This window comes from Manis javanica, chromosome 2, assembly GCF_040802235.1.
Source record: "Manis javanica isolate MJ-LG chromosome 2, MJ_LKY, whole genome shotgun sequence".
In the NCBI taxonomy this organism is placed as follows: domain Eukaryota; kingdom Metazoa; phylum Chordata; class Mammalia; order Pholidota; family Manidae; genus Manis; species Manis javanica.
The window spans coordinates 3,414,692-3,435,139 of record NC_133157.1 but is presented as its reverse complement, the minus strand read 5'-3'; the positions used below and the strand labels follow the sequence as shown (position 1 = coordinate 3,435,139).

General features: G+C 57.0%; 4 protein-coding genes and 5 non-coding genes across 13 annotated transcripts; 7 read left to right on the top strand and 2 right to left on the bottom strand.

Moving 5' to 3' along the window:
* Positions 1-816: 816 nt before the first annotated feature.
* On the bottom strand, positions 817-7,497 carry MED22 (mediator complex subunit 22). Its single transcript, XM_037007794.2, has 5 exons — positions 7,093-7,497; positions 6,593-6,740; positions 5,053-5,133; positions 4,039-4,247; positions 817-1,595 (listed from the first exon to the last, which is right to left on the bottom strand). The coding sequence occupies exons 2-5, from the start codon at positions 6,713-6,715 to the stop codon at positions 1,406-1,408; spliced, it is 603 nt and encodes a 200-aa protein (XP_036863689.1). The 5' UTR covers positions 6,716-6,740; positions 7,093-7,497; the 3' UTR covers positions 817-1,405.
* Positions 7,498-7,521: 24 nt separating this feature from the next.
* Positions 7,522-10,922, top strand: RPL7A (ribosomal protein L7a). Of its 2 annotated transcripts, none has more exons than XM_037007792.2 (8): positions 7,522-7,638; positions 8,253-8,373; positions 8,860-9,009; positions 9,473-9,613; positions 9,814-9,893; positions 10,128-10,258; positions 10,523-10,592; positions 10,767-10,922. In XM_037007792.2, exons 1-8 carry the CDS (start codon positions 7,636-7,638, stop codon positions 10,869-10,871), a joined length of 801 nt encoding a protein of 266 aa, XP_036863687.1. In that variant the 5' UTR covers positions 7,522-7,635; the 3' UTR covers positions 10,872-10,922. The 2 variants fall into 2 exon arrangements, with proteins under 2 accessions (XP_036863687.1, XP_036863688.1); XM_037007793.2 differs by lacking the exon at positions 7,522-7,638 and adding an exon at positions 7,954-8,053.
* Positions 8,015-8,089, top strand: LOC118970508 (small nucleolar RNA SNORD24). The gene has a single exon (XR_005058555.1). It is a non-coding gene; the product is annotated as a small nucleolar RNA SNORD24 (small nucleolar RNA).
* Positions 8,710-8,784, top strand: LOC118970507 (small nucleolar RNA SNORD24). Its single transcript, XR_005058554.1, has one exon. It is a non-coding gene; the product is annotated as a small nucleolar RNA SNORD24 (small nucleolar RNA).
* Positions 9,663-9,733, top strand: LOC118970504 (small nucleolar RNA SNORD36). Its single transcript, XR_005058551.1, has one exon. It is a non-coding gene; the product is annotated as a small nucleolar RNA SNORD36 (small nucleolar RNA).
* LOC118970505 (small nucleolar RNA SNORD36) lies at positions 9,992-10,062 on the top strand. Its single transcript, XR_005058552.2, has one exon. It is a non-coding gene; the product is annotated as a small nucleolar RNA SNORD36 (small nucleolar RNA).
* LOC118970506 (small nucleolar RNA SNORD36) lies at positions 10,361-10,427 on the top strand. The gene has a single exon (XR_005058553.1). It is a non-coding gene; the product is annotated as a small nucleolar RNA SNORD36 (small nucleolar RNA).
* A 185-nt stretch (positions 10,923-11,107) lies between the features above and the next one.
* On the bottom strand, positions 11,108-15,552 carry SURF1 (SURF1 cytochrome c oxidase assembly factor). 4 transcript variants are annotated; one of them, XM_037007780.2, is made up of 9 exons: positions 15,415-15,552; positions 15,275-15,326; positions 13,932-14,062; positions 13,769-13,851; positions 12,954-13,136; positions 11,994-12,066; positions 11,740-11,902; positions 11,354-11,435; positions 11,108-11,277 (listed from the first exon to the last, which is right to left on the bottom strand). In XM_037007780.2, exons 1-9 carry the CDS (start codon positions 15,490-15,492, stop codon positions 11,208-11,210), a joined length of 915 nt encoding a protein of 304 aa, XP_036863675.1. In that variant the 5' UTR covers positions 15,493-15,552; the 3' UTR covers positions 11,108-11,207. The 4 variants fall into 4 exon arrangements, with proteins under 4 accessions (XP_036863675.1, XP_036863676.1, XP_036863678.1 ...); XM_037007781.2 differs by having other exon boundaries at positions 13,932-14,080; positions 15,415-15,501; XM_037007783.2 differs by lacking the exon at positions 15,275-15,326 and adding an exon at positions 14,936-15,223 and having other exon boundaries at positions 15,415-15,494.
* SURF2 (surfeit 2) lies at positions 15,541-20,261 on the top strand. The gene is made up of 6 exons (XM_017662358.3): positions 15,541-15,698; positions 15,882-16,036; positions 16,730-16,833; positions 19,041-19,226; positions 19,406-19,572; positions 20,157-20,261. Exons 1-6 carry the CDS (start codon positions 15,621-15,623, stop codon positions 20,238-20,240), a joined length of 774 nt encoding a protein of 257 aa, XP_017517847.3. The 5' UTR covers positions 15,541-15,620; the 3' UTR covers positions 20,241-20,261.
* The last annotated feature ends 187 nt before the right edge of the window (positions 20,262-20,448 follow it).

Genomic DNA, 20,448 nt, shown 5'->3' with positions numbered 1-20,448 from the left:
CACTAGATGGTATCCTGGAATAATCGTTCATTCGGGGCATGATGCTGGCGTTGGGCTGTTGGGGACTGTTGCTCTCCCTGCAAGATAACAGGAGTTCAGGGGTGAGTGTCATAAGGTCTGCAGCTGACGCTCAGACGGTTTGTACAGATGAGCGAGAGCAAAGGTGTAAAAGGTGAATCCAGAAAAGGGTCAGCACGGGTGTGTTATGCCACCTTCGTAACTTCTCCAAGGGTCTGAACACGCTCAGTGAAGAGCTTGGGATGTGAATGCGACAGGGACTGAGGACTGACCAGGATTTAGCCACACAGAGGCCACTGTGGACCTTAATATGCTAGCTTGGTCAGGGTTGTGGAGACAAAACCTGCCTCGCTGCAGGCTCAAGAGAGGACTGGAAACAGCCCATTTGTTTTTCCCTCCATTTGTGTGGGCTGGGGGTGCAGAAGGAGCAGAGAGCGACCTCGCTTTAAAAGGGAGAAACAACTTCACTTTCCAATGGGGACGACGGAACTGGGTCCCCACAAGTAGAACTGCGGATACAGGAGGACCTGTTACTCAGGCGTTTGGAAGCTGAAGACCTGAAACGCCCGCACTGAGTCTGGCCCGCCCTCCAGGCGCTTCCCCCACGTGCTTCCACAGGCCGCGGTCGCCCCCTCTTCCTTGGCCTTCCTCTGGTCTTGCCCAGAGCCCCCGTGGGGGAGGGGGACTTCCCCAAGGATGTCCAGACGCAGCCTCAGGAGTTGCTGCTCTGACAGCCCCTGGAGGCCGAGGGAAGTCCCGGACGCTCAGGGATGAGTGACAAACGAACCCACCACTGCACAAGTGTGACGCTGTTTTATTCGACAGTCTCGCTACTGTTGTACATGCGTGTACGTCTTGCTACCAGGATGTACATGGCAGCAGGACAAGGAAGGACCACCCCCCAACACCTTGCTTCTGTTGGCGCCGACTGGGCCTCCTCTTCCCGCGCCCGGCCCTGCAGGGGCAGTTAGCCAGCCCAGGGACCCCCAGGCTCTGCACAGGAGGCCTGGCCTAAGGGTGGGAGTCTGGGCATGGCTAGCATGTCCACCCGGAGCCCACCGCAACCCATTTTAAACAGCAGTCTCAGGTCAGGTCTTCGGCCCCACTCTCAGGTCCTCGACACTACAAACTGTCCTTGAAACTTCCTTCCGCACAGCCCGCCAGGAAGGTAGGGAGTGCAGATGACGTAGTGTAGCAGGAACCACCCTGGAAATAGCTGAGGGAACTCCTCCCCAGCACTCGGTGGGCAGACAAGGTTCCCAAGGAGGCAAATGCGGCCTCCCAGGCGGGAACCAAGGCTGAAGGGAGCAGGCTACGGTGGGCCAGAGGAGAGCCTGAGATCTCATTCCTGAGATCCTAGGGCCTGGGCAGGACAGCCCTGGGAGGCTCAGGTGTGCTCTGTGGGGCCGGGGCCGCCAGTGTGGGAGTGTGGAGGACCTGCAGCCTGGAGGGGGCCAGTGCTGGGCTCTGGAGATGCCAGCAGAGGGGCTGAGAGGCCATCAGTGGAGTCTGTGTCGAGGTCCAGCCTCCAGTAAGCTTCACACAGAGGCAGGTCATTAGCTTCGCAAAGACTTGAGCTTTTCCACCACCAGAAACCCAGGGAGAGACAGGAGCAGGCAGAGATGGAAGCCAGGGTGGGGGGAAGCGAGACAGAAGCGGAGTTACGAAAACAGACCAGCCCCCAGACCTGCCCTTCCCCCATCCCCTGCGCTGGCCCCTCCATCAAGCAGGCCTGGCTGAGGTGGGGGCATGAGGGGGACACCCTCGCTGCAGGGTCCTACACAGCATCCTGAGGGGGAGGGCCTTCTGGGCCAGCGCCTGCAGGCTGTGTGACTTGGACTGTCCCTTCCACTGACCTACAGGTGTCCTTCCTGTCAGACTGCCCACAGAGCCACCCTTGCCCCTGCTGCCACTTCCCATCTTGGCTCCAGCCCCCCTCCTGCAGGGACTGGTCAGCTTCACTGGCCACAGAAACCAGCATCCAGAGCTTACTATGGTCTCTCTGTGGTCACTCTACTTTGCAGGGACCCTGAGGGCAGAGACTTTGTCTTATTTCTGGCTTTACCTCTGGTTAGGACTCAGCCCAAATGGGGTGACAGAAGCAGAGGCCCTGGCTTCCATCCTACACCCAGCTGTAACTCAAACGAGCCCCTACACTCGGTCTTCTGTCTCTAACTCCGGGCCAACAGCGTCACCCCCCAGGGCTGCAGGAAGACTGGGCGAGGGTGTGTGTGAGGAGCGCCGCTCGTTAAGGTTGTCGAGGGAGTGACTCTAAAACACAGGCTGTCCTCACGCTTGTCCCCCTGGCTTTCTCCCACGCCCTGCCTCTCGTTCCCCACCCTGCTCCTGCTGTCAGGAACCATCCTGGGCACAGAGTGGCCTTGCGAGGAGAACAGAGGGCGAGAGGAAGAGAAAGAGCAAATCAGGAGCGAAGAACAGGTGCAGGGGAGACAGGATGCTGGGTGGACGGGGCAGACATCGAGGACAGGCTTAGCACTGGTGGCTCAGGAGGGGGCACCCACCTGTGCCGGTGGACTTGCAGAGAGGGGAACATAGCCCACTGGCCGTGACTCAGCTAAGCTCCAGCTGTTTACAGAAGAGGAAGGGACCCAGCCTCCAGAGGCCCCAGGGCTTGCTGGAATGGACACCAGGCTGGCCCAGAAACCCCCCTGGGGGACCAGATACTGACTGGGCAGGACGTGGGAAGCCTAGTGCTCAGGCACCTGGGTTCTCCTGCTGCCCTGAGTGGCCGTGGGCAGGTCCCCTCCCTCTGGCCCTCAACCTTGAGAGGGAAAGCTGAATCCCTGTCCCATCACTGCTCAGTCCAGAAGCCTGGCCCCCGGGGGCAATGGCAGACAACGGAGGCCATGAAGGATTCTGCAAAACCGAGAGGGGCTGTGAGCCATGTCCCTAGCAGGGTCTTGCTCAGGACCCCTCTCTGAAGGAGTGTAGAGGGCACTCACACATCTGCTGAGCTGATAGGTATTAGGGACCAAAGGCAGCCCCAGAACCCTCTGGAAAAGTCTAGAACCACTCCAGCTGGGCAGTGACACTTTGTCCCTTCCCACGGAGGCCAAGATAGGCAGGAACCACAATGGCTGGCACTGAGTCCAATGCAGAGAAACCAAGCCCCAGATCACGGATCACGCGGGCTCTAGGCATCTGCAGCCCTCAGCATGGCTTCCATGGTGAGAGAGGAGCATTTAAAATTCAGCACAGGGAGGGTAGGTTGTCTGCACGAGGACACAAGGGGGCCTTAGCCCTGTGTCTGCTGGGATGAGTCTACTTTTCAAGCTAATGGGGATTGAGGTACAGTCTCAGTTTCCTCCTGTGTAAAATTCACTTGGATTCTGATTTCTCAGGGCCCCTCCAGCTCAAACAGCCTCAGGTTCCACGGTTCTAGGGGCTGGGGTGACAGGGTTTGCCCACTGATGCATCCCTGGTGCCCAGCATGGGCCCGGCAGTAGGAGGTGTACAGCTGTGAACAAGGCTGAGCTGTACAGGAACTCGGGGACCCAAGTACCCAAGGCCTGGCTTTCAAGGCTCTTCTCCGCTTAGGGTTTTTCCCTCTCCTTCCCAAGACTCCCCCAACCTAGCCCTGACACACACCGTGGGGGTACCTGGGCCGGGGCGGCCAGAGGAACTAGCCCAGACTTGCCTGGAGTGTTTAGGTATTGATCACAAAGCTAAGAGGAGCAGACAGGCCCAGAGAGAGGCAGCGGGCACCCCAGGCAGGAACGCTGGCTCTGCCCTTCCGTCTCGGAGCTTGGCCCTCCAACCCTGAAGTTCTGTGCGTTTCACCCAGCTGCCCAAGGACGGGGAGAGGGTGTAAACTGTCTGTTGATCAACCGCTCTGACCATGAGCTCTGCTCTGAAAACCAGGCACAGGGCTCTGCTGCCAAGACCAGGAAGGGTTTGGAAAAACAGGACCTTCAGGGCTGCCAGGGTTGGGCTGGGCCACCGCTGCTGGCTGGGCCCAGTCCACAGGTCGGCTCTGCACGCTTGCAGCCCTATTTGTACCTGGACGAGTAGTACTCTTCCTCCAGCTCGTAGAGGTCGATGGAGACCTCATCCCGCAGGGCGATGAGCTTCCGGTCACACTCCTCCTGCAGCGCACGCAGCTGCTGGTTGCGCTGGTCTATGGCCTCGTTCACTGATGGGAAGTCGTTGAGGATGAGGAACTGCTTGAGGTCAGACACGAGCTTCATCAGGGACTCACCGGCTCGGACCTGCGGCCGTCGGAACCAGGGAAGGCACAGTAAGGGAGCCACAGAGGCCCTGCCTGTGTGTGCTGACACTGGGCAAGCAATGGCTTGTCTCCTCATCTGCAAGGTAGGACGATAGCACCGACTCTCATGGTGTCATTGCGAGAAGTGAGTGTGAGAACTAGAAGGGAAGTTACAGAGGGCAGGGTCCCTGGCCCCCACCTGGACTACGTGAAATGCTTCCAAGGCAGGCAAGGGAGATGGCAGGTGCCATCAGCTGCCCAGGCCCTACCCTCAGGTGGCCTCTCGCTTCCACTCCCGGTGATGTGATCTACAATTACACGTTACAAAAGCATACATACATACTGCTTCTCAAAACCTCAAGCCCCACAAGATAAAACCATGATCCCATTTAAGTGCCTGTCTCTATTCTTCAGGGGCCACATGGCTGCCAGTTGGGCAGGATCCCTTTGGGCCTTCCATCCATGGGCATGTATCTACGGAAATATTTCATCGGAGTGCTTGTTCTACGACATCAGGAAGAGCTAAAATGCACATCCTGTCTCAGGCAGCGAAGTGCTTTGCACTCGCAATGAACTTTAGGGATCTTTCCCATCAACAAGGAAGGGTGGACTTTCTTCTAACCACTGCACAACACTCTATGGTAATGGGCACAGCCGGCTACTGCCAGCCCCATACACAGCTACTGCACTCAGCCCTCCGCGTGAGGGGACTCTCCTGATAAGTGGTTTGCCCCCAACCCGGGAAACCCCAGTGGAGACCATAAGGCTCCTGAAGCCTGAACTGTGCCTTCCACCTGGTAACTCACAATGTTGGCAGCTCGCACGTGCATCTCATAATTGTCCTGTTCGCCCTGAGTGGCTCTCGACACCTGCGTCTCATCCTCAATCTGGGAGGCAAACAAGAAAGCCTAGAATCAGCAGGCGCCCAGCAGACAGGTACCTGTGCTGCCACAGGTACCTTGTTCACTGCCTGTCTGCCTTCAGTTGGGTCCTGCTCACGAGACCTCAGGCAATACTCTGCCTCACCCCCTCACTCTGTTCTAGGGCGAAAACAGGTTCTTGCTCAGGACAAACGGATGCTTGGAGATGCTGTCTGCTGTGCCAGAGGCAGGGGAGGCTCAGTCAATCCCTGTTTGGACTATAAAGCCCTGTTCAGTCCAGTTGGTGTCATGAGCTCAGGAACTTAGCAAACTGCTGAGTGGATGAGTAGGAGGACAATGGACTTTATTTCAAGTGACCATTTACTGAGCACTTCCTGGTGCCAGGCACTGCATTAAGCACTGACCATTGTTTTATGAAATTCTTGCTGAGGCCTGGATGGCACCCTGTTTACAAGTGGGCAAACCTGAGCCCAGGACAGACCAGAGAGAGTGGTCAAGCCTCTCGGCCGATAAATGGAGGAGCCAGGTATCCTGCCCGGCCTGGTCTAAGGTCCAGCCCTCCACCTGGACAGGTCTTCCACAGGGGCCCTTGCCAGTGTACGAGCTGGCACCCTAAGTGATGAGGAGCCAGACTTCCTGGGTTCAAAGCCTAGCAGCTCAGTTGTTAGCAAAATAACCTTGGGCAAGTTCCTAATTTCTGAGCCTCAGTTTCCTCCTCTGAAAACGGAGAGCAGTGAGGCCTGCCTGATAGGGGTCTTGTGAACATTAAGTGCACAGGGCAGAATAGCCCTCATAGCACAGCCTGACATGAACACTAAGTGCTAACGTTCACCATTGTCATTATTACTCAAAAGAGCCCTCCATGGTCTGTAGCCCTCTTGCAAAGATCCGTACCACATGCTGCAGCTGCAGCCTAGCAGGCTTGCCTGACCCCACCCAGACACTGACCGCGTTATCTACCTGGGGGCCTTCCCAGCTTCTCTCCCTGACCACGCTCACTTGCAATAGCTATGACACCTGGGTCCATGTCAGGCCCCACGGTGACCACTTTACACAAATTCATCCAATCATCACGACCCTGCGACGCAGGGGAAACAGGCACTGATCAAGTCCCCATCCAAACCCACGCTGCTAGTATGTGGTCCAGACATTGAAGCCTGGCAATTTGACCAGAGTTTTTCCCAGCTACCTTGTCGGGCCCCATAATTGGCTAGTTTGACCTGCTTGTTACTGGCGATCCCCCTGCAGCCCTCCCGAATGTTTTCCCCATGAGGTCAAGGGCCTTGTGTGTGTGCTCACCACCTGGTACAGAGCACATGCTCCACCTCCAGCAGATGCTGTAGAAAGCTGACCCCACGTGTAACACTGTCAGAGCAGGCTAGTCACTTGGCTCACCACTGCATGGGATCACCAGACCCCGCTCCTTCCCTTGGCCTCAGGAGGGCCGGAGGGCGGACCCACCCACCTTGGCAGTCTTGATGATCTCGGTGAAGTTGTCCATGATGGATTTGATGTCGTCCTTGAGTCGCTTGTTGTACGACTGCAGCAGCGTCTCCTTGCTCTGTGGCAGGGCTCTCTGCTGGGCCATGGCAGGAGTCTCCGACAGTCAATCCCTGGCACCCAGAGTCTGGTGTGAACACAGTCACCCCACACCACGTGCCCCCACTTCAAATCCTGCACATCTCCGGAGAGGCCCCTTCTGCCAGACAGACCGGTCCATCTTGCGCGCACAGGCGCTCCGCGGGTCTCCTCCGGCCCACGCCCTCTCCCCGGGCGGGCTCACCCCAGGACCCCTGACAAGCCCAGCGCCCCGCGCGGCCCCAGCCCCACTGCTCGAAGGCCCGGCGGCCGCGCGTCCTCGGAGGTCTGAGAGGGGTGCACCACCTGCCCCGCCACAGCCCCTTCATCCGACACTTCCTCCCGCGCCGACCCCCGCGCCCCGCGCCAGGCCGCTTCTCTCCTCACCCCGCCGGCCTCCCGGGGCCGCCTCGCAAAGGCCTCTGCCTCCCGCCGCGCCTTCGACCTCCTGGCTCCAGGGATCTTTGCCGGGGCCGCCCTCCCTCCTCGCGCCAGGCGCCTCGGCTGCGCGCTCCGGACAGGTTGGCCCCAGCCTGCCGCACGGCCGACCGAGCGAACTCGGGCCTGGAGCCACTTTGTGGGGGGACACTTGGGAGAACGGCCCGATCCGCCGCCCCGCCGCCCGCACTGGTCCTCAGAGCCCGCGCCTGGCGGGCCCCTGCTCGGAGCGGGGTGGGGACGAGCGCGCGCCCCTCCTGTAAGTCCCGACTCCGCGGCCCGGGGACCAGCAGAAGCCTTCGCGCCGGTACCCGGGGCTCCGACCCGCGGCCGCCGCTGCTCTAGGCACCGCCCACGACTAGAGACAGGCGAGCGAAGTCCTGTTCGCTTTAAATCCGAAATCCCGCGCACCCCCCAGTTCTCGCGATCTCCGAGGTCGCCTACAAATTTCCCACAATTCCCTTCTCTTTCTCTCTCCTCCAGCCGCCGAAGATGGTGAGTATTACTGCGCTCCGCCGTATCGGTGCCGGTGTGGGCTCTATCCGCTGCCATCCTCCTTAGGGCGCGACCGCGCGGGGCCCCTTCTGTCGCCCGGTGGTATGGAGGCCCCACGAGACCTGGGACGGGGTCACTGGACCGGGATGGAATCCCTGGCGGCTGGGCGGGGGACGGGAGGAAGATCCGGGCGGGAGCGCAGCGCCGCAATGCGGAGTTAGGGGTGGCGGTCGCCGAGGTGCTCCAAGGCCGTGGGGACGCCTTGGGTGCGGGGTTCAGAGTCCGCGTCTGGCAGGAGCCAGCTGCACGCCGGCTCCCAAAGGGACCACTGTCCCCGCCGGGCAGTGTCGCGCCTTGGAACGCGCCGTCAGGCTCGCGCAGATGATGTGAATGGAAATTTGCTGCCTGAGCGATGGTGAGGACATTCCTAACCACCAAGATCGCTGATGGACGAGCGCTGACTTGAACCTGGGGGGGCCAAGCTTCGCCCCCCAGGAGGGGTTGGTGGCACGGCCCGCCGGCCACCCCTGTCTCGTGAGGCCCGTCGAGCCCCACCCACCTCCAGAGCAGCTGGCGGGAGGGGTGGCTTAACCTGGGTGTTTCTGTCCACGCAGCCCAAAGGAAAGAAGGCTAAGGGGAAGAAGGTGGCTCCGGCCCCTGCCGTCGTGAAGAAGCAGGAGGCCAAGAAGGTGGTAAATCCCTTATTTGAGAAAAGGCCCAAGAATTTTGGCATTGGTGAGTAAGAGGGATGAAAAAGACTGTTTTCCCCAATGAAAGATGGTAGCTTTTTGAACAGCAGGCATTAGTCGTTTTGGAGTGGAGGCTGCCTGGGTTGGAATTCTTGGTTGGCCGTTTTCTGGCTGTGACCCTGGCTCGGTTCTTAATTTCTCCCTTCGTGGTCTTCGGAGCATTGTAAGCAGCTGAGCATGTCTCACGTTCAGCTCAAAGTCGTTCAGCTTGGTCATCAGGCGACCAGTGGCCCCAGAGCAGAGTGCCTTGACCGCAGGACTCACGTACCCATTGGCTGCTTGTCGAATGCGGAGGTTGTGTCACCGGTCCTGGGTGTTTGTGTGCAGATGATGTAAAAGAATATTTGCTATATGAAAGATGGTGATTACACCTTAAACCACCAAGATCACTGATGCACCTACACCCTCCTGAGTGGCCCCTAAATACGAACCGACCGGTTTGATCCTCACACTGTTGCCCATTACTTCTCAGGACAGGACATCCAGCCCAAAAGGGACCTCACCCGCTTTGTCAAATGGCCCCGCTACATCCGGCTGCAGCGACAAAGGGCTATTCTCTATAAGCGTCTGAAAGTGCCTCCTGCAATTAACCAGTTCACTCAGGCCTTGGACCGCCAAACGGGTAAGGTTCCTTGGCATAAAGTGCACATTGGGAAGGGATTTCTCAGGCAAGGACGCAGTTACCATTTGTTAGTATTTGTTTCACGCATGTAGGTGCTCCTGTGTTGGGTGCATATATATTTATAATGGTTATATCCTCTTGTTGGACCGACCTCTTTATCATCATGTAATGTCCTTCTTCATCTCTTGTTACTTTTCTTTGTTTTGAAGTCTATTTTGTCTGATACTAGGCAGAATGAGATCTTGAGGCCATAGAGGGCAGTGGGTATTTTCAAGTAGATTGGTTTATTAAAATTTAGGATTCCTTGTCAAGTTTTCAGAACACGGAGGTGGCGTGACTGAAGGGGTTACGGACATAGTTGGGAGAGTTTTTGAACTGATGCATTTGTGATAGTGGTCTCACGTTTATTGCATCAAACCACAAAAATTAGAAGTAAACTGTAAACCTAAACTTGATTTCCCAGCTACTCAGTTGCTTAAGCTGGCCCACAAGTACAGGCCGGAGACAAAGCAAGAAAAGAAGCAGAGGCTGTTGGCTCGAGCTGAGAAGAAAGCTGCTGGCAAAGGGGATGTCCCTACAAAGAGGCCACCTGTCCTGCGAGCAGGTGGGTGGGCCCCTCCTCAAAGAGGGTGGATGGTGGTGGGATAGGCTGTCGGCCATGATGCATTTCTTCACCTGGAGTCACTGTGGAGAGTAAAATCCGAGCTTTTTAACCCTGAGCCATAGCTGCCCCCCCCCCCCCCCATAAAACAGCTTTTGTGAACAGCAGCTCCTCTGAGTGCTCGTGCACATTGTATGTTCCAGGGGTTAATACTGTCACCACCTTGGTGGAAAACAAGAAGGCTCAGCTGGTAGTGATTGCACATGATGTGGATCCCATTGAGGTACGTTTAGCTGACTTTTAAGCATTGACTGCTAAACTTAGATGAGGCCAAAGTAGGGTGAGAAGTTTTCATTTAATGACAGTACTGACTCATGGCACTTGAAATGATGTGCGTTCCTTCACTGAATTAAACCTCGAAGTGCAAATATGAGCTTTTTTACCTGAGCAGTTGCCACTAAGCTAGCCTTGAGTTCCTGCTTTTGGTTTAAACACTAGAGCTAATGCTGTCTTCCAGCTGGTCGTCTTCCTGCCCGCCCTGTGCCGTAAGATGGGGGTTCCCTACTGCATCATCAAGGGGAAGGCCAGGCTGGGGCGGCTGGTCCATAGGAAGACCTGCACCGCTGTTGCTTTCACACAGGTTAACTCGTAAGTATACAAAGTGGCCCAAGCTCCCAAGTGCCACCCAAAGGTCACTTCATTCCTCAAGATTTTGCCTTGAAGACAGCGTTCCATTTGAAAGGAATATATTTGCCAATGATGGTTTTGAATTTCTTCACCTGAATAAACTGTGTGGTCATACTGGATCTGAGGCAAAAGGCTTGTGTTTGGAGCTAAAACTGGGACATCCCTGCTGTCTGGAGGGGTAACCAGGAGGCCAGCAGCCTGCATTGTTTTTCTCTGCTTTGTTAGGGAAGACAAAGGAGCCCTGGCTAAACTGGTGGAAGCTATCAGGACCAATTACAACGACAGATACGATGAGGTAAGAAGGAATTCCACAAAAATTCAGACTTGGGCCAGTCACGCCTTCAAAGGACTGGCTGGCTCTTAACGCTGCTGAGCAGTTCTGTTAGGCAGTCATCTTGGAACAGCCAAGTAGAAAACAGCGTGGACCGGCATGCTTTGAAGGCCAGGCTGATCCCCTCTCTCGTTGCAGATTCGCCGTCACTGGGGAGGCAATGTCCTGGGCCCGAAGTCGGTGGCTCGCATTGCCAAGCTGGAGAAGGCAAAGGCTAAAGAACTGGCCACCAAACTGGGCTAAATGTATGCTGTCGGGTTTTCTGTACATAAAAGTAATAAAAACTCTCACTCAGCTGGTGTCAACTGGGCAGTTTGTTTCCACAGGGTAGGTTGTACCACACCTCCTGTGTAAGTTGGTCCAGTTAAGGAAAAGCAGTCTTAAACTGCTTGGTTGTATGCAATATTCAAATATTCCAACCCAAGATTGGATTTTCTGATCAGTTAACTAGCTCGTTTAGGTAGGACAAAAGGCACAACTGGGTAGTATAGAGTTTTATTTACACCAGTCATAACATGATCTTAAAATGTTCTTCACTGACTTCATTATTCAGGGATGGGGCTACGTCAGCTGATCTCATCATAGGCTTGGAGTCCAACGTAGGAATTTTTTAAACCACAGGTACGATGTGGCTGCACAGAGTCCATACCTTGGGTTGAAAACAAGCTGACAGTCAGGGTTCTGAAGGGGAGGAAGCAGAGGAGCAGCTGGGGACTGGGACTCACCAGGTGGCAATGTACTGTGCATGCTCATTCCTCAGAGTGACTCTGGTTTGCCCTCCAATGGGTCCTCCGGGGACTGTGCTCCCTGCAGAGACAATGGGCTGTAGCCTACCATCTCTGGCATGTAGGTCTTGCTTTCCAGCGGTACAGGCAGCCTCCTTGGGATGCCCATAGTGCTTCTCAGAGCTGTCACTGTTGCACTGAGGCCTTTACCCATCACTAGCCCCTGGTGGTGCCTCCTTTCCTTATGCACTGGCAGGCATCCTGTCACCCCTCCACCCAACACTAGAGTGTAAGCAACAGTTAATAACCGGGACATGTCCCCAAGGAAGGTAGAACAGGGTATTTACTAAAGGTACTTGATCTGGGGTGGGCTGGTCACAACATACTAAAGTCTGCATCGATGAAAATGGGGTCTGTGCCCGTGAGCCTGGCCATGGCCTCCAGATCCCGGTAATGCCAGTGGTTCTTCTCTGGATTGTTCTCAGGAACAAAGGGCTTCCTGGTTTCTGTCAGCCTCACCATCCCGACTAGTTCCACATCTCCCTCAATCTACAAACAAAGGTGTGAGGCGGTTTAGAGCTATGCATGGAGACTGGGTGGCTACTGCGGAGCTCTACTCGGGAGAGTTCATGCCCCTTACCTGGCCTTTCCGCCGTGTGTCAGGATTCATTTTCTTTCTGGGGACAAACCCTCTATTTACCAGGATGGTGATTCTAGAGTAATAAAGTATGCTCCTTCAGGCAGGGGAAGGCTTGAGAATAAAACATCACTAATAGTCACTTGAATTACTAAGCATCAGGGAAAATTCAAAATGGGGCTGTGTGGAGGCTGACTGTGGGAGTGCTTCCAACTCCTGCCTTGGGACGGTCTTCCTGTTAGGCTTGTCTTGATGGGTAAGTCGCCAAACCCTTGAAGGCAGACCCCAAGATCCACCCCACATCTGCTTCTCTGTGCCCCACCTATAACATGCAGCCAGCCGCTGACTACCACCGTGGGCCGGGCAGCACTGAGACCTGCTGCTCTTGAGTTGTAGCAGCAGCTGCCGTTTGCACCAGCCTCCACTCCCTAAATGGGAGCCACAGGAGCAGCCTGCTAGAGACTCCATGGTTGGGAGAGTTGCAGGGGGAGATCCACAAACTAAAACCAGGAAGTTGTGGGCCTTTGAACGGTAACATTTGTCACCTGTCCTTCACTACCCACTTCTGGGACATGCCATTTCATTTCCGTGATGTTTCAATCTCCACTACAGCTTTGGCCCAAATAATCCCTGAGAAGCCTTTCCTGACTGACTCCATCCATCAGACCTGGGGCTCGAGTTCTCTTGCCAGTCTCATGCTGCATCAGAATCATTTAACCTGTTGGCCACTAGGCAGAGTCTCTGAGCAACCCTTTTCATCCATCTCTCCTGCTTCAGAGCTTAACATACAGGAGTTCTTATGTAATAGGAGCTATAAATTTCATGCTCTTCAAGGAATTGCACTTGTCTGGGTACCCTGGATTCCCCAGTCTTACCAAGGTTGGGGGTTAAGAAGGAAAGATGAGAATTTGTATGCTCTGCTGCATCTGCCCAGCCAGGCAGCTCCCTCCGGGCCCTACTCACCCCAAGTCAGTGCAGTGGAAGGGGGTGATGACATGGGCCCCGCTCTCTGCTGAGGAGGAGAGCCGGCCTGCCTCCCGGGCTGGGTCCACCATGGTCCGGGGCATCATGTATAGCTCCTTGGAGTGGTCAAAATGGCCCCTGACCTTCACTGGCCTGTACTCCAGTGCGTTCAGTTCCATCAGGCTGTGTGGGAGAGGGAAGTGGAGCTGAGGCCAAGCAGGGTTTGGCAGAAGACAGCCTGCTGTGGCCTGAGGACTGTGGGGGATCCGCAGGCACGGGGACTGCCGATGTGCAGAGCATGCCCTCTAAAGGTGGAAGCCGTGGGAATGCAGATCTGTGCTAACAGTCCAAGTTTTCAAGAGAAGCTAAAATACAGACCAAGCCGCATCCACAGCCGAATGTGGCATGCTTGCTTGCTTCCCTCACCGGAAAGCTTTGTTGAATAGATCTGTCACCCTAGGAACTGCTTTGCAGTGAGGGTAGAGGACGGTGCAAGCGTTTGGGCGCTTCTTCAGATACTTCATGTCAAGAGATGACACGAGGGCATTGCCCTCACCCACTGGCCAAGAAGCACTGCTATAGGGGCCATCAGTGCTGAGGGGTCCCTCAGGTACACCAGATCCAAAATGGTGAGACCCAGAATCAAAGATAGGGTTTTTTTCTATACGTGTCAGGCAGCGTCCCAAGTGTCACGCCAAAGCCCGTCAGGTCAACTGATCTTCAGGGCTCCTGATCTCCAGGCCAAAGAAAGCAGAAGCCAGGCCCACTGCTGACCTCAAGTGAGACCAGCCCCAGCCAGGCAGCCATACACTCACTCTCCTGGCAGAGGGACGGGCTCAGCGGTCACTCTAGACTCTAGTTCTGCGATCAGCTTCAGCTTCCACCTCCTGCGCTGCACCTGTGAAAACAGAGCATAAGCCTGGATGCACAAGTAGGGTCAAGGGCTCAGAGCCACAAGGGTTCAAAGCCAGTTTTTACCTGCCATGTCCCCAGGCCAAAGGCAGTCACAGGAATGAGAAGCAGGAACCACTGGAGAAAAGAATCGTCTTCTGCTTTAGTGGCAGGTGCTTTGGCTGCAGAGCTGCCATACCTGCCCAGCCAGGCCAACCCTAGAACGTTTTACAACACTGATATGGGGTGAGAAGCCCTTCAACAAATACAACTGGCACAGCCAATTCAAGACGACTGCCAAAAGTACCCAAGAAAATGTGGTATAGGAGTAAACAAACCACAGTTTGCCGTTAGGCGCCAGCTAACAGCACCTGTGTCTAATCCAGCTCCTAACCCAGGGCCCCGCACATGACGCACGCACACCCTGGATGCTTATGACTGAACAAATGAGACCCAGGGCTTAGTCCTGGCTCTGCCGCCAACCACTACCCTGGTCATGCAGGTAAGCGCCTCATGCCTTTTATGCAAAACTGCGCTGAGGTATCCTGTTACATCTCTGAATGCCACCGGTCATGTGTCACGAAGAGACAGAAACTGGATGTAAACTCAGGACAGTGGTTTACAGAACCCAATCTTTTTTCTTGGTATTTTTAATGTACAATTACATGAGCAACATTATGGTTACTAGACTCTCCCTATTATCAAGTCCCCACCATATACCCCATTACAGTCACTGTCCATCAGTGTAGTAAGATGCTATAAAATCACTACTTGTCTTCTCTGTGCTATACTGTCTTCCCCGTGTCCGCCCCCCCAGCCGCCCTACATTATGTGTGCTAATCGTAATGCTTCCCCCTTATGCCTCCCTTCCCATCCATCCTCCCCAGACAGAACTCAATCTTTAACAGCTTCTCTTCATTGCTCATAAATTTAAGATAACCATATACACAGCAGGTATTTTTAAGCTCTCAGACGGTGAGTCTAATCAACTGCGGGCTTTGTAGATGGTAAAGAAGCAGGTCTGGAGCGGGCCGACAAAGAACCCTTTGTTGTGCACAGCGCTACACCAAAATACCCTTTGCTGTACACACCCAGCGGCAATACGCAGACTCTGGTGGTTAGATACGCTTTCCTTCAGAACCCAGACAGCCAGGTTTCAATCTTCCGTTGGCTCCTAATCAGCTGGGCAGGCGTTGGCAAGTTATTTAAGGTCTCCGGCCGTGGGGTATCACGGGAATGAGACGGGGGCCAGCGGGGGCTGCCGTGAGCGCAGCGCTCGTCAGGGCTCGGCACGGAGTCAAGGCTGGATTGAGCGGCACCGAGTGGAACCCCCTTTTGTCGGCGGCAGTTAAGGACCATCTCAGTGCTCATGGCCCCCCCTGCAGGCGAAGGCAGGGACAAGGCGGCTTTCCCAGGGGCTCAGGTCTCACCTGGGCGCGGGGAGACCCCAAGGACGCTCCTCCTGACCGCGCGCGCCGGAGCCTGCGGAGACGCGAGGGGCAGGCTGAGCCCACCTACCCCTGGACGAGGCCCTCCCCGGCCCGCCCGACACCCCGCCCGCCCGGCTCACCGGCCCCGCGCCCGCCGCGCTGAGCCGCAGGCCCGCCACCCGCAGCCCCGGCCCCAGCCACCAGGCCCCAGGTGCCATAGCCGCGCCAGCCCGCAAGGTACTTTCCGGGGCCTAGAGGCATCTACTTCCGGGGCGCCGCCGAGGCCCGCCCCCGGCCCCACGTGGTTCTAGCACTCGCTGCTTCCTGCTCCGCGGGCGGCCCAGCGATGGGCGAACCTTCGGCGGACGTGCGCGCATTCCTCCTGGAGCACCCGAGCCTGCGGCTGGAGCCTGGCGCCTGCAGGGTCCGCGGGGCGGGGGGGACGCCTGACCGCCCCCGGGACCCAGCCACTCCCCGGGACCCCCCCGACTGCCCCGCGGGACTCCACCGGCCGTCCTTGTGCTCCCCCGAATCCCCCGACCGTCCCCGGGACATCCCCACAGCCCCCGGGACCCGCTGACCGCCCCGCCTGCCGTATGGCCCGCAGGTGAGGTGCGCGCTGACGGGCCACGAGCTGCCCTGCCGCCTGCCCGAGCTCCAGGTCTATACCCGCGGCAAGAAATACCGGCGGCTTGTCCGCTCCTCCCCGGCCTTCGACTACGCCGAGTTCGAGCCGCACATCGTGCCCAGCACCAAGAACCCGTACGTGAGCGGGGCCGCAGGCCGGGCAACCGCATGGGGGCCCTGGGTGGGGATAGTTCCCAGCCGTGCGTGTGTCGCTGCCCGGCGGTAGCCCCTGAAGCCCCGAGCCATCCCCGCTCAGCGAGTACTCCTTGAGGACACTGCCAGTTCTGCAGCTCCCACCCCTCCATGAGCTAGGCGGCCTGAGATCCAGGTGGGAGCCCTGTTGCTGTGAGTTGAGTTACAGGGATCCCAGGTGAGGGGCTTGTGTGCTTTTTTGTAAACGTGAAGTTTGACACCTGGGCTTGGCAGCTTCCTAGGGGAGTGGGAGTGCCTGCTTTGCCACCGGAAGTTCTGAACGATCAATTTCACATCTTTCAAGGAGAGCTTTGATTTAGCCCAGAGCTATGGTTGACAATAGTAGAATAAAGAGGGCTATGGTGAGTGTGCCCGTTTGCTGAGTGTTTTGCCAGGCCACTTTGCTAGAGCAGTCTGGTGGTGGCCAGGCCTCTACTTCAGGGAAACGTCAGGAGGACCAGGGGTTCTCCACCCTGGCTGCAGAGTGGAAGTGCCTGGGCTCTTTGAAGATCTTGATGCCCAGACCTCCCCCATCAGACTCCTTTGGGTGATTCCCATGTGCAGCCATGGTGGAGAGCCACCGGTTGTATCCTTGCTTGTGACCTGCTCCTGCAAACAGAGGTCTCCCTGCCCTAGGCACCAGCTGTTCTGCAAACTCACCCTGCGGCACATCAACAAGGCCCCAGAGCACGTGCTGAGGCATACCCAGGGCCGGCGGTACCAGAGGGCACTGCAGAAATGTAAGTGCCCGTGGGGGTCACTACGTGCCTGCCTCCCCCAGGATGAGCACCAGCCCTAGAAGGCAGAAGTGGCCTCCTGTCATCGTTTGGGACCACTTGGTGGACGGACCCACTTGGCCGGTCCTGGCACAGAGGGGAGATGGTAGAGAGAGGTGCAAAGCCAGAAACAAGAGTCTGAGGAAGTTGCAGGTATAATACGCGCTGTGAAGGAAACGGTGCCAAGGGTCGTCAAGAGGGCCTTACACTGGAGGCCCGGGCGGACCTTCTGAGCTTCTCTGTAGGCTGAAACTTCCGGGACACTTGGAGTGCGAAAGGGTCCTCCAGAGGAAGGGTCTGGGTGAGGTCGGAGGTGGGAAATGCTTGGCTGTGGGGGTTCTGAAGAGCAGCCGCCATGGCACCTTGGCAAGGCAGGGTCAGAAAGCTAAGTGGGGATGAGTCCACAGGGGTCTCAAAAACCATAGTTGGGGTCACACAGTGGAGATGCGCCGAAAGGTGCAGGCAGGGATTGGCATGGTCAGTGTGGGTCAGAGGACCACGGTGGCTCTGAGAAGAGAGGGGAAGGTCAGGGCACTCAGGGGCTGTCCAGTCACCCAGGTGAAGATGGTGGTGGCTGGGGTTACCAGGTGTTGGCAGGGATAAGGTGTGGACAGGTTTTAGCTGTTCTGTGGTAGAATCATTAGGTGGAAGTGACCGAGAGGAAATGAACAGATCCCCAGATTCCTGTCCTGGGAACTGACGTGACGGCATTGTGAAGTTTGGAGATGGAGTTAACAGGCTTTGCGGGAAAATCCAAGTGCCTTTGGATGTTTTAAATTGGAGGTGTTTCAGGGAGGATGGCTGAAACAGACCAGCACTCAGGTGACGCGAATCACTGACATAGAGATGGCATTTGAATCCATGGAGCCAGGGGAGAAGGGTCAGTGCTGGGCCAAGCCAGGGGGAGCCCCAGGAAGGTGTTTGGGGCTAAGAGGAGCTTCAGGGCACAAGTGGTGGACTCTTAGCAGACGTTACCGTGGAGGAGATGAGTACTGAAAAGTGACCTGAGACTTGACAGTTGTGGGGATGGAGCCAGGCTGGGGTGGTGCAGGGTCTGGAGCCTGAGAGGCAGGGGTGGAGGGGGGGCGGGCTGTCAAACCAGGTGGCTTGATGGAGGGAAGATGAGGAAGAGAAGTCTGAAGCTTTTATTTCCCAGTGAAGAAGCCAGGCCAGGTCTCCGCCTGAAGGGGAAGAAGTGGAGGGAGCCAGGGAAGGCTTCTAAGAAGGGGGACCCCCATCTTGGGTGCCTGGCCAGAGTCGCCCAAGGCCAGAGGGCTTAGGTTGCTTCAGTCAGCCCGGCTTCCAGGCTGGGCTTCCCCACCAGCAAGAGAACAATTACCATGTTGAATCAGGACAGGAGGTGGAGGGGCACTTTGGCCCTGTCTGAGGGAGTCAGCACTGGGTGGTGAGGGCCCTGTGAGAGGCCACTGTGGGCATGGGGTGAGGGGCAGAGATGAGACAGGGGATCGGACCCAGAGGTGGGCAGGGATGTGGAGGCCAGGCCAGCAGCGCTCATCCACCCTGTTAGTGACAATGGCAGGAGGTGGGTATTGAGAGCCAGCCCCACTCCTGCACCCTCCTGCAAGGTAACTGCCCTGGCCTGGAAAGGCCCAAGCTCCAGCCACCCAGCCCCTCCGCACTGCCTTCCTCCTCCCTGGGGTCAGACTGCATCCTCCACGCTAGGCGCCTGGCCTCCCTGACTCCTCGGCACATGAGGGAACAGTGACCCCAGTGAGGCCCTTCCACGGGGGCACCCCACCCCTCTGCCCCAACCCAGTGGTCAGCCAGGGCCAGGGTCCAGCTTCCACTGAGCACCACCACCCAGGGTAGTGTCCGGGCGAGGAGACTTCTGTGTCCCAGTGACAGGCTGGCGTGGCTTCCAGGCCAAACTACTTGAGCCCCACACCTGCTCAGCACCCTCTCAGCTGCTACCTCCTGGAGCCTGGCAGGGCTACAGCTGGAGGCTGGGTGCTAGGCCTCTACCCTCCTGCCCCTATCTCACAGCCGTACTGGCCTGCCCCCTCTCCTGGCAAACCAAGCCGATGGCACTGACCTGCTGCCACTGACCTGTACCCAGTGAGGTGGGAGACTATGCCCTAGTGAAGCTCAGCTCCACATCCTGAGGACAGGGGGACGTGGAAAGAACTGACATGTGCTGGCCTGTCTCCCAGATGAAGAGTGTCAGAGGCAGGGGGTGGAGTATGTTCCTGCCTGCCTCCTGCACAAGAAGAAGAAGCGGGAAGACCAGGCAGCCAGAGATGGGCCGCCTTGCCCCAGAGAAGCCTTCTGGGAACCCATGTCCAGTGATGACAGTGCAGCCCCAAGTGACAGTGACAGCATGGCAGACCTGTACCCACGTAAGCAGACCGTGCCCCTGCCCCCCACCATCCTGTGCATCCAGCTGCAGAGAACACCCCCACACCCACCCACTGCATGTCCTCCCTGGGTCCTGGGCCCTGGCTGGACGCCTGCTTAGCACCCCCACCCGACTGGCCATGAACTTCACCTGAACAGCTGATCTCTCTACTCCCTCCAGCTGAGCTATTCACCAGGAAGGAGCAGGGAGGACCCAAGCATGGAGACAGCACTGATGGCTTTATGACAGAAGAGGGGGACAGGGAGCCCAGGTGCTCAGAGGAGACAGGCCCTGCAGTCGGAGAGGGGATGGAAGTGGACCAGGAGCCAGGCCTCAAGCGCAGGAAGGTGAGGGGTGCCTCCGGGGCTGCTAGCATGGCAGCAGTGGCCCCTAGCAATGGCTTTCAATTCCATTAAAAAACATTTAAGAGGGACCTTTTTCCCAAATGAAATCCCAGACTAATGACACGTAAGTAAAACTGGAGCCGGAGCCAAGGCTGCTCTGACAGGCGTGGGGCTGCTGCCCGGTTTGCACTTGCACACAGGCTGGGCTTCCTGGGACAGCAGGACCCCTGGTCTGGGGCTGACGTGGGGCAGCAGGGCCTGCTGGAAGGCTCTGCTGTAGACACAGCCACCTGTTTGGTTTGCTCTCGGGGCAGGAAAAAGATTTTGTCTCCTTCCATGGTCAGCAAGCAGGATGGGGGTCAGGTGGCCAGGTGTTTATCACAAGGTTTGGGAATTGGTAACACTGCCCACATGCCCCACAGAGTCACCCTGGAAGCCCACAGCTGTGGGGGAAGCCCTGGGCATACAGCTGTCCCAGGAGTTCCTGACTGAACCCTCTCATCTGCATGGGGGTTGGGGCCCAGACCCCATGCCCCTTCACCCTGGATCAGAGGCCCCGTAAACAGATGCTCTGTTTCTGCCTACAGAAGCAGCTGGGGTTGCTGAAAAAGAAGTTCCGAAGTCATCACCGCAAACCCAAGAGCTTCGGTGCTTTTAAACAGTTGAGTTAATAAAAGTCCCTGGAGAAAGCACATCATGAAAGCCTTCAAGATCCTTCAGGTATTTCACCCTAGGCTCCTCAAGGTGCCCACCATACATCCTCCGCACTGCTGGGGTGTCTCAGGGCCTTCTGGCCCCAACTCACTAGCCAAAAGGCCAAGCTGGGAGCCGTTCCCCCACACCCAGGAATCAGCAGGGACCCCAAGGGAAGAACTTCGT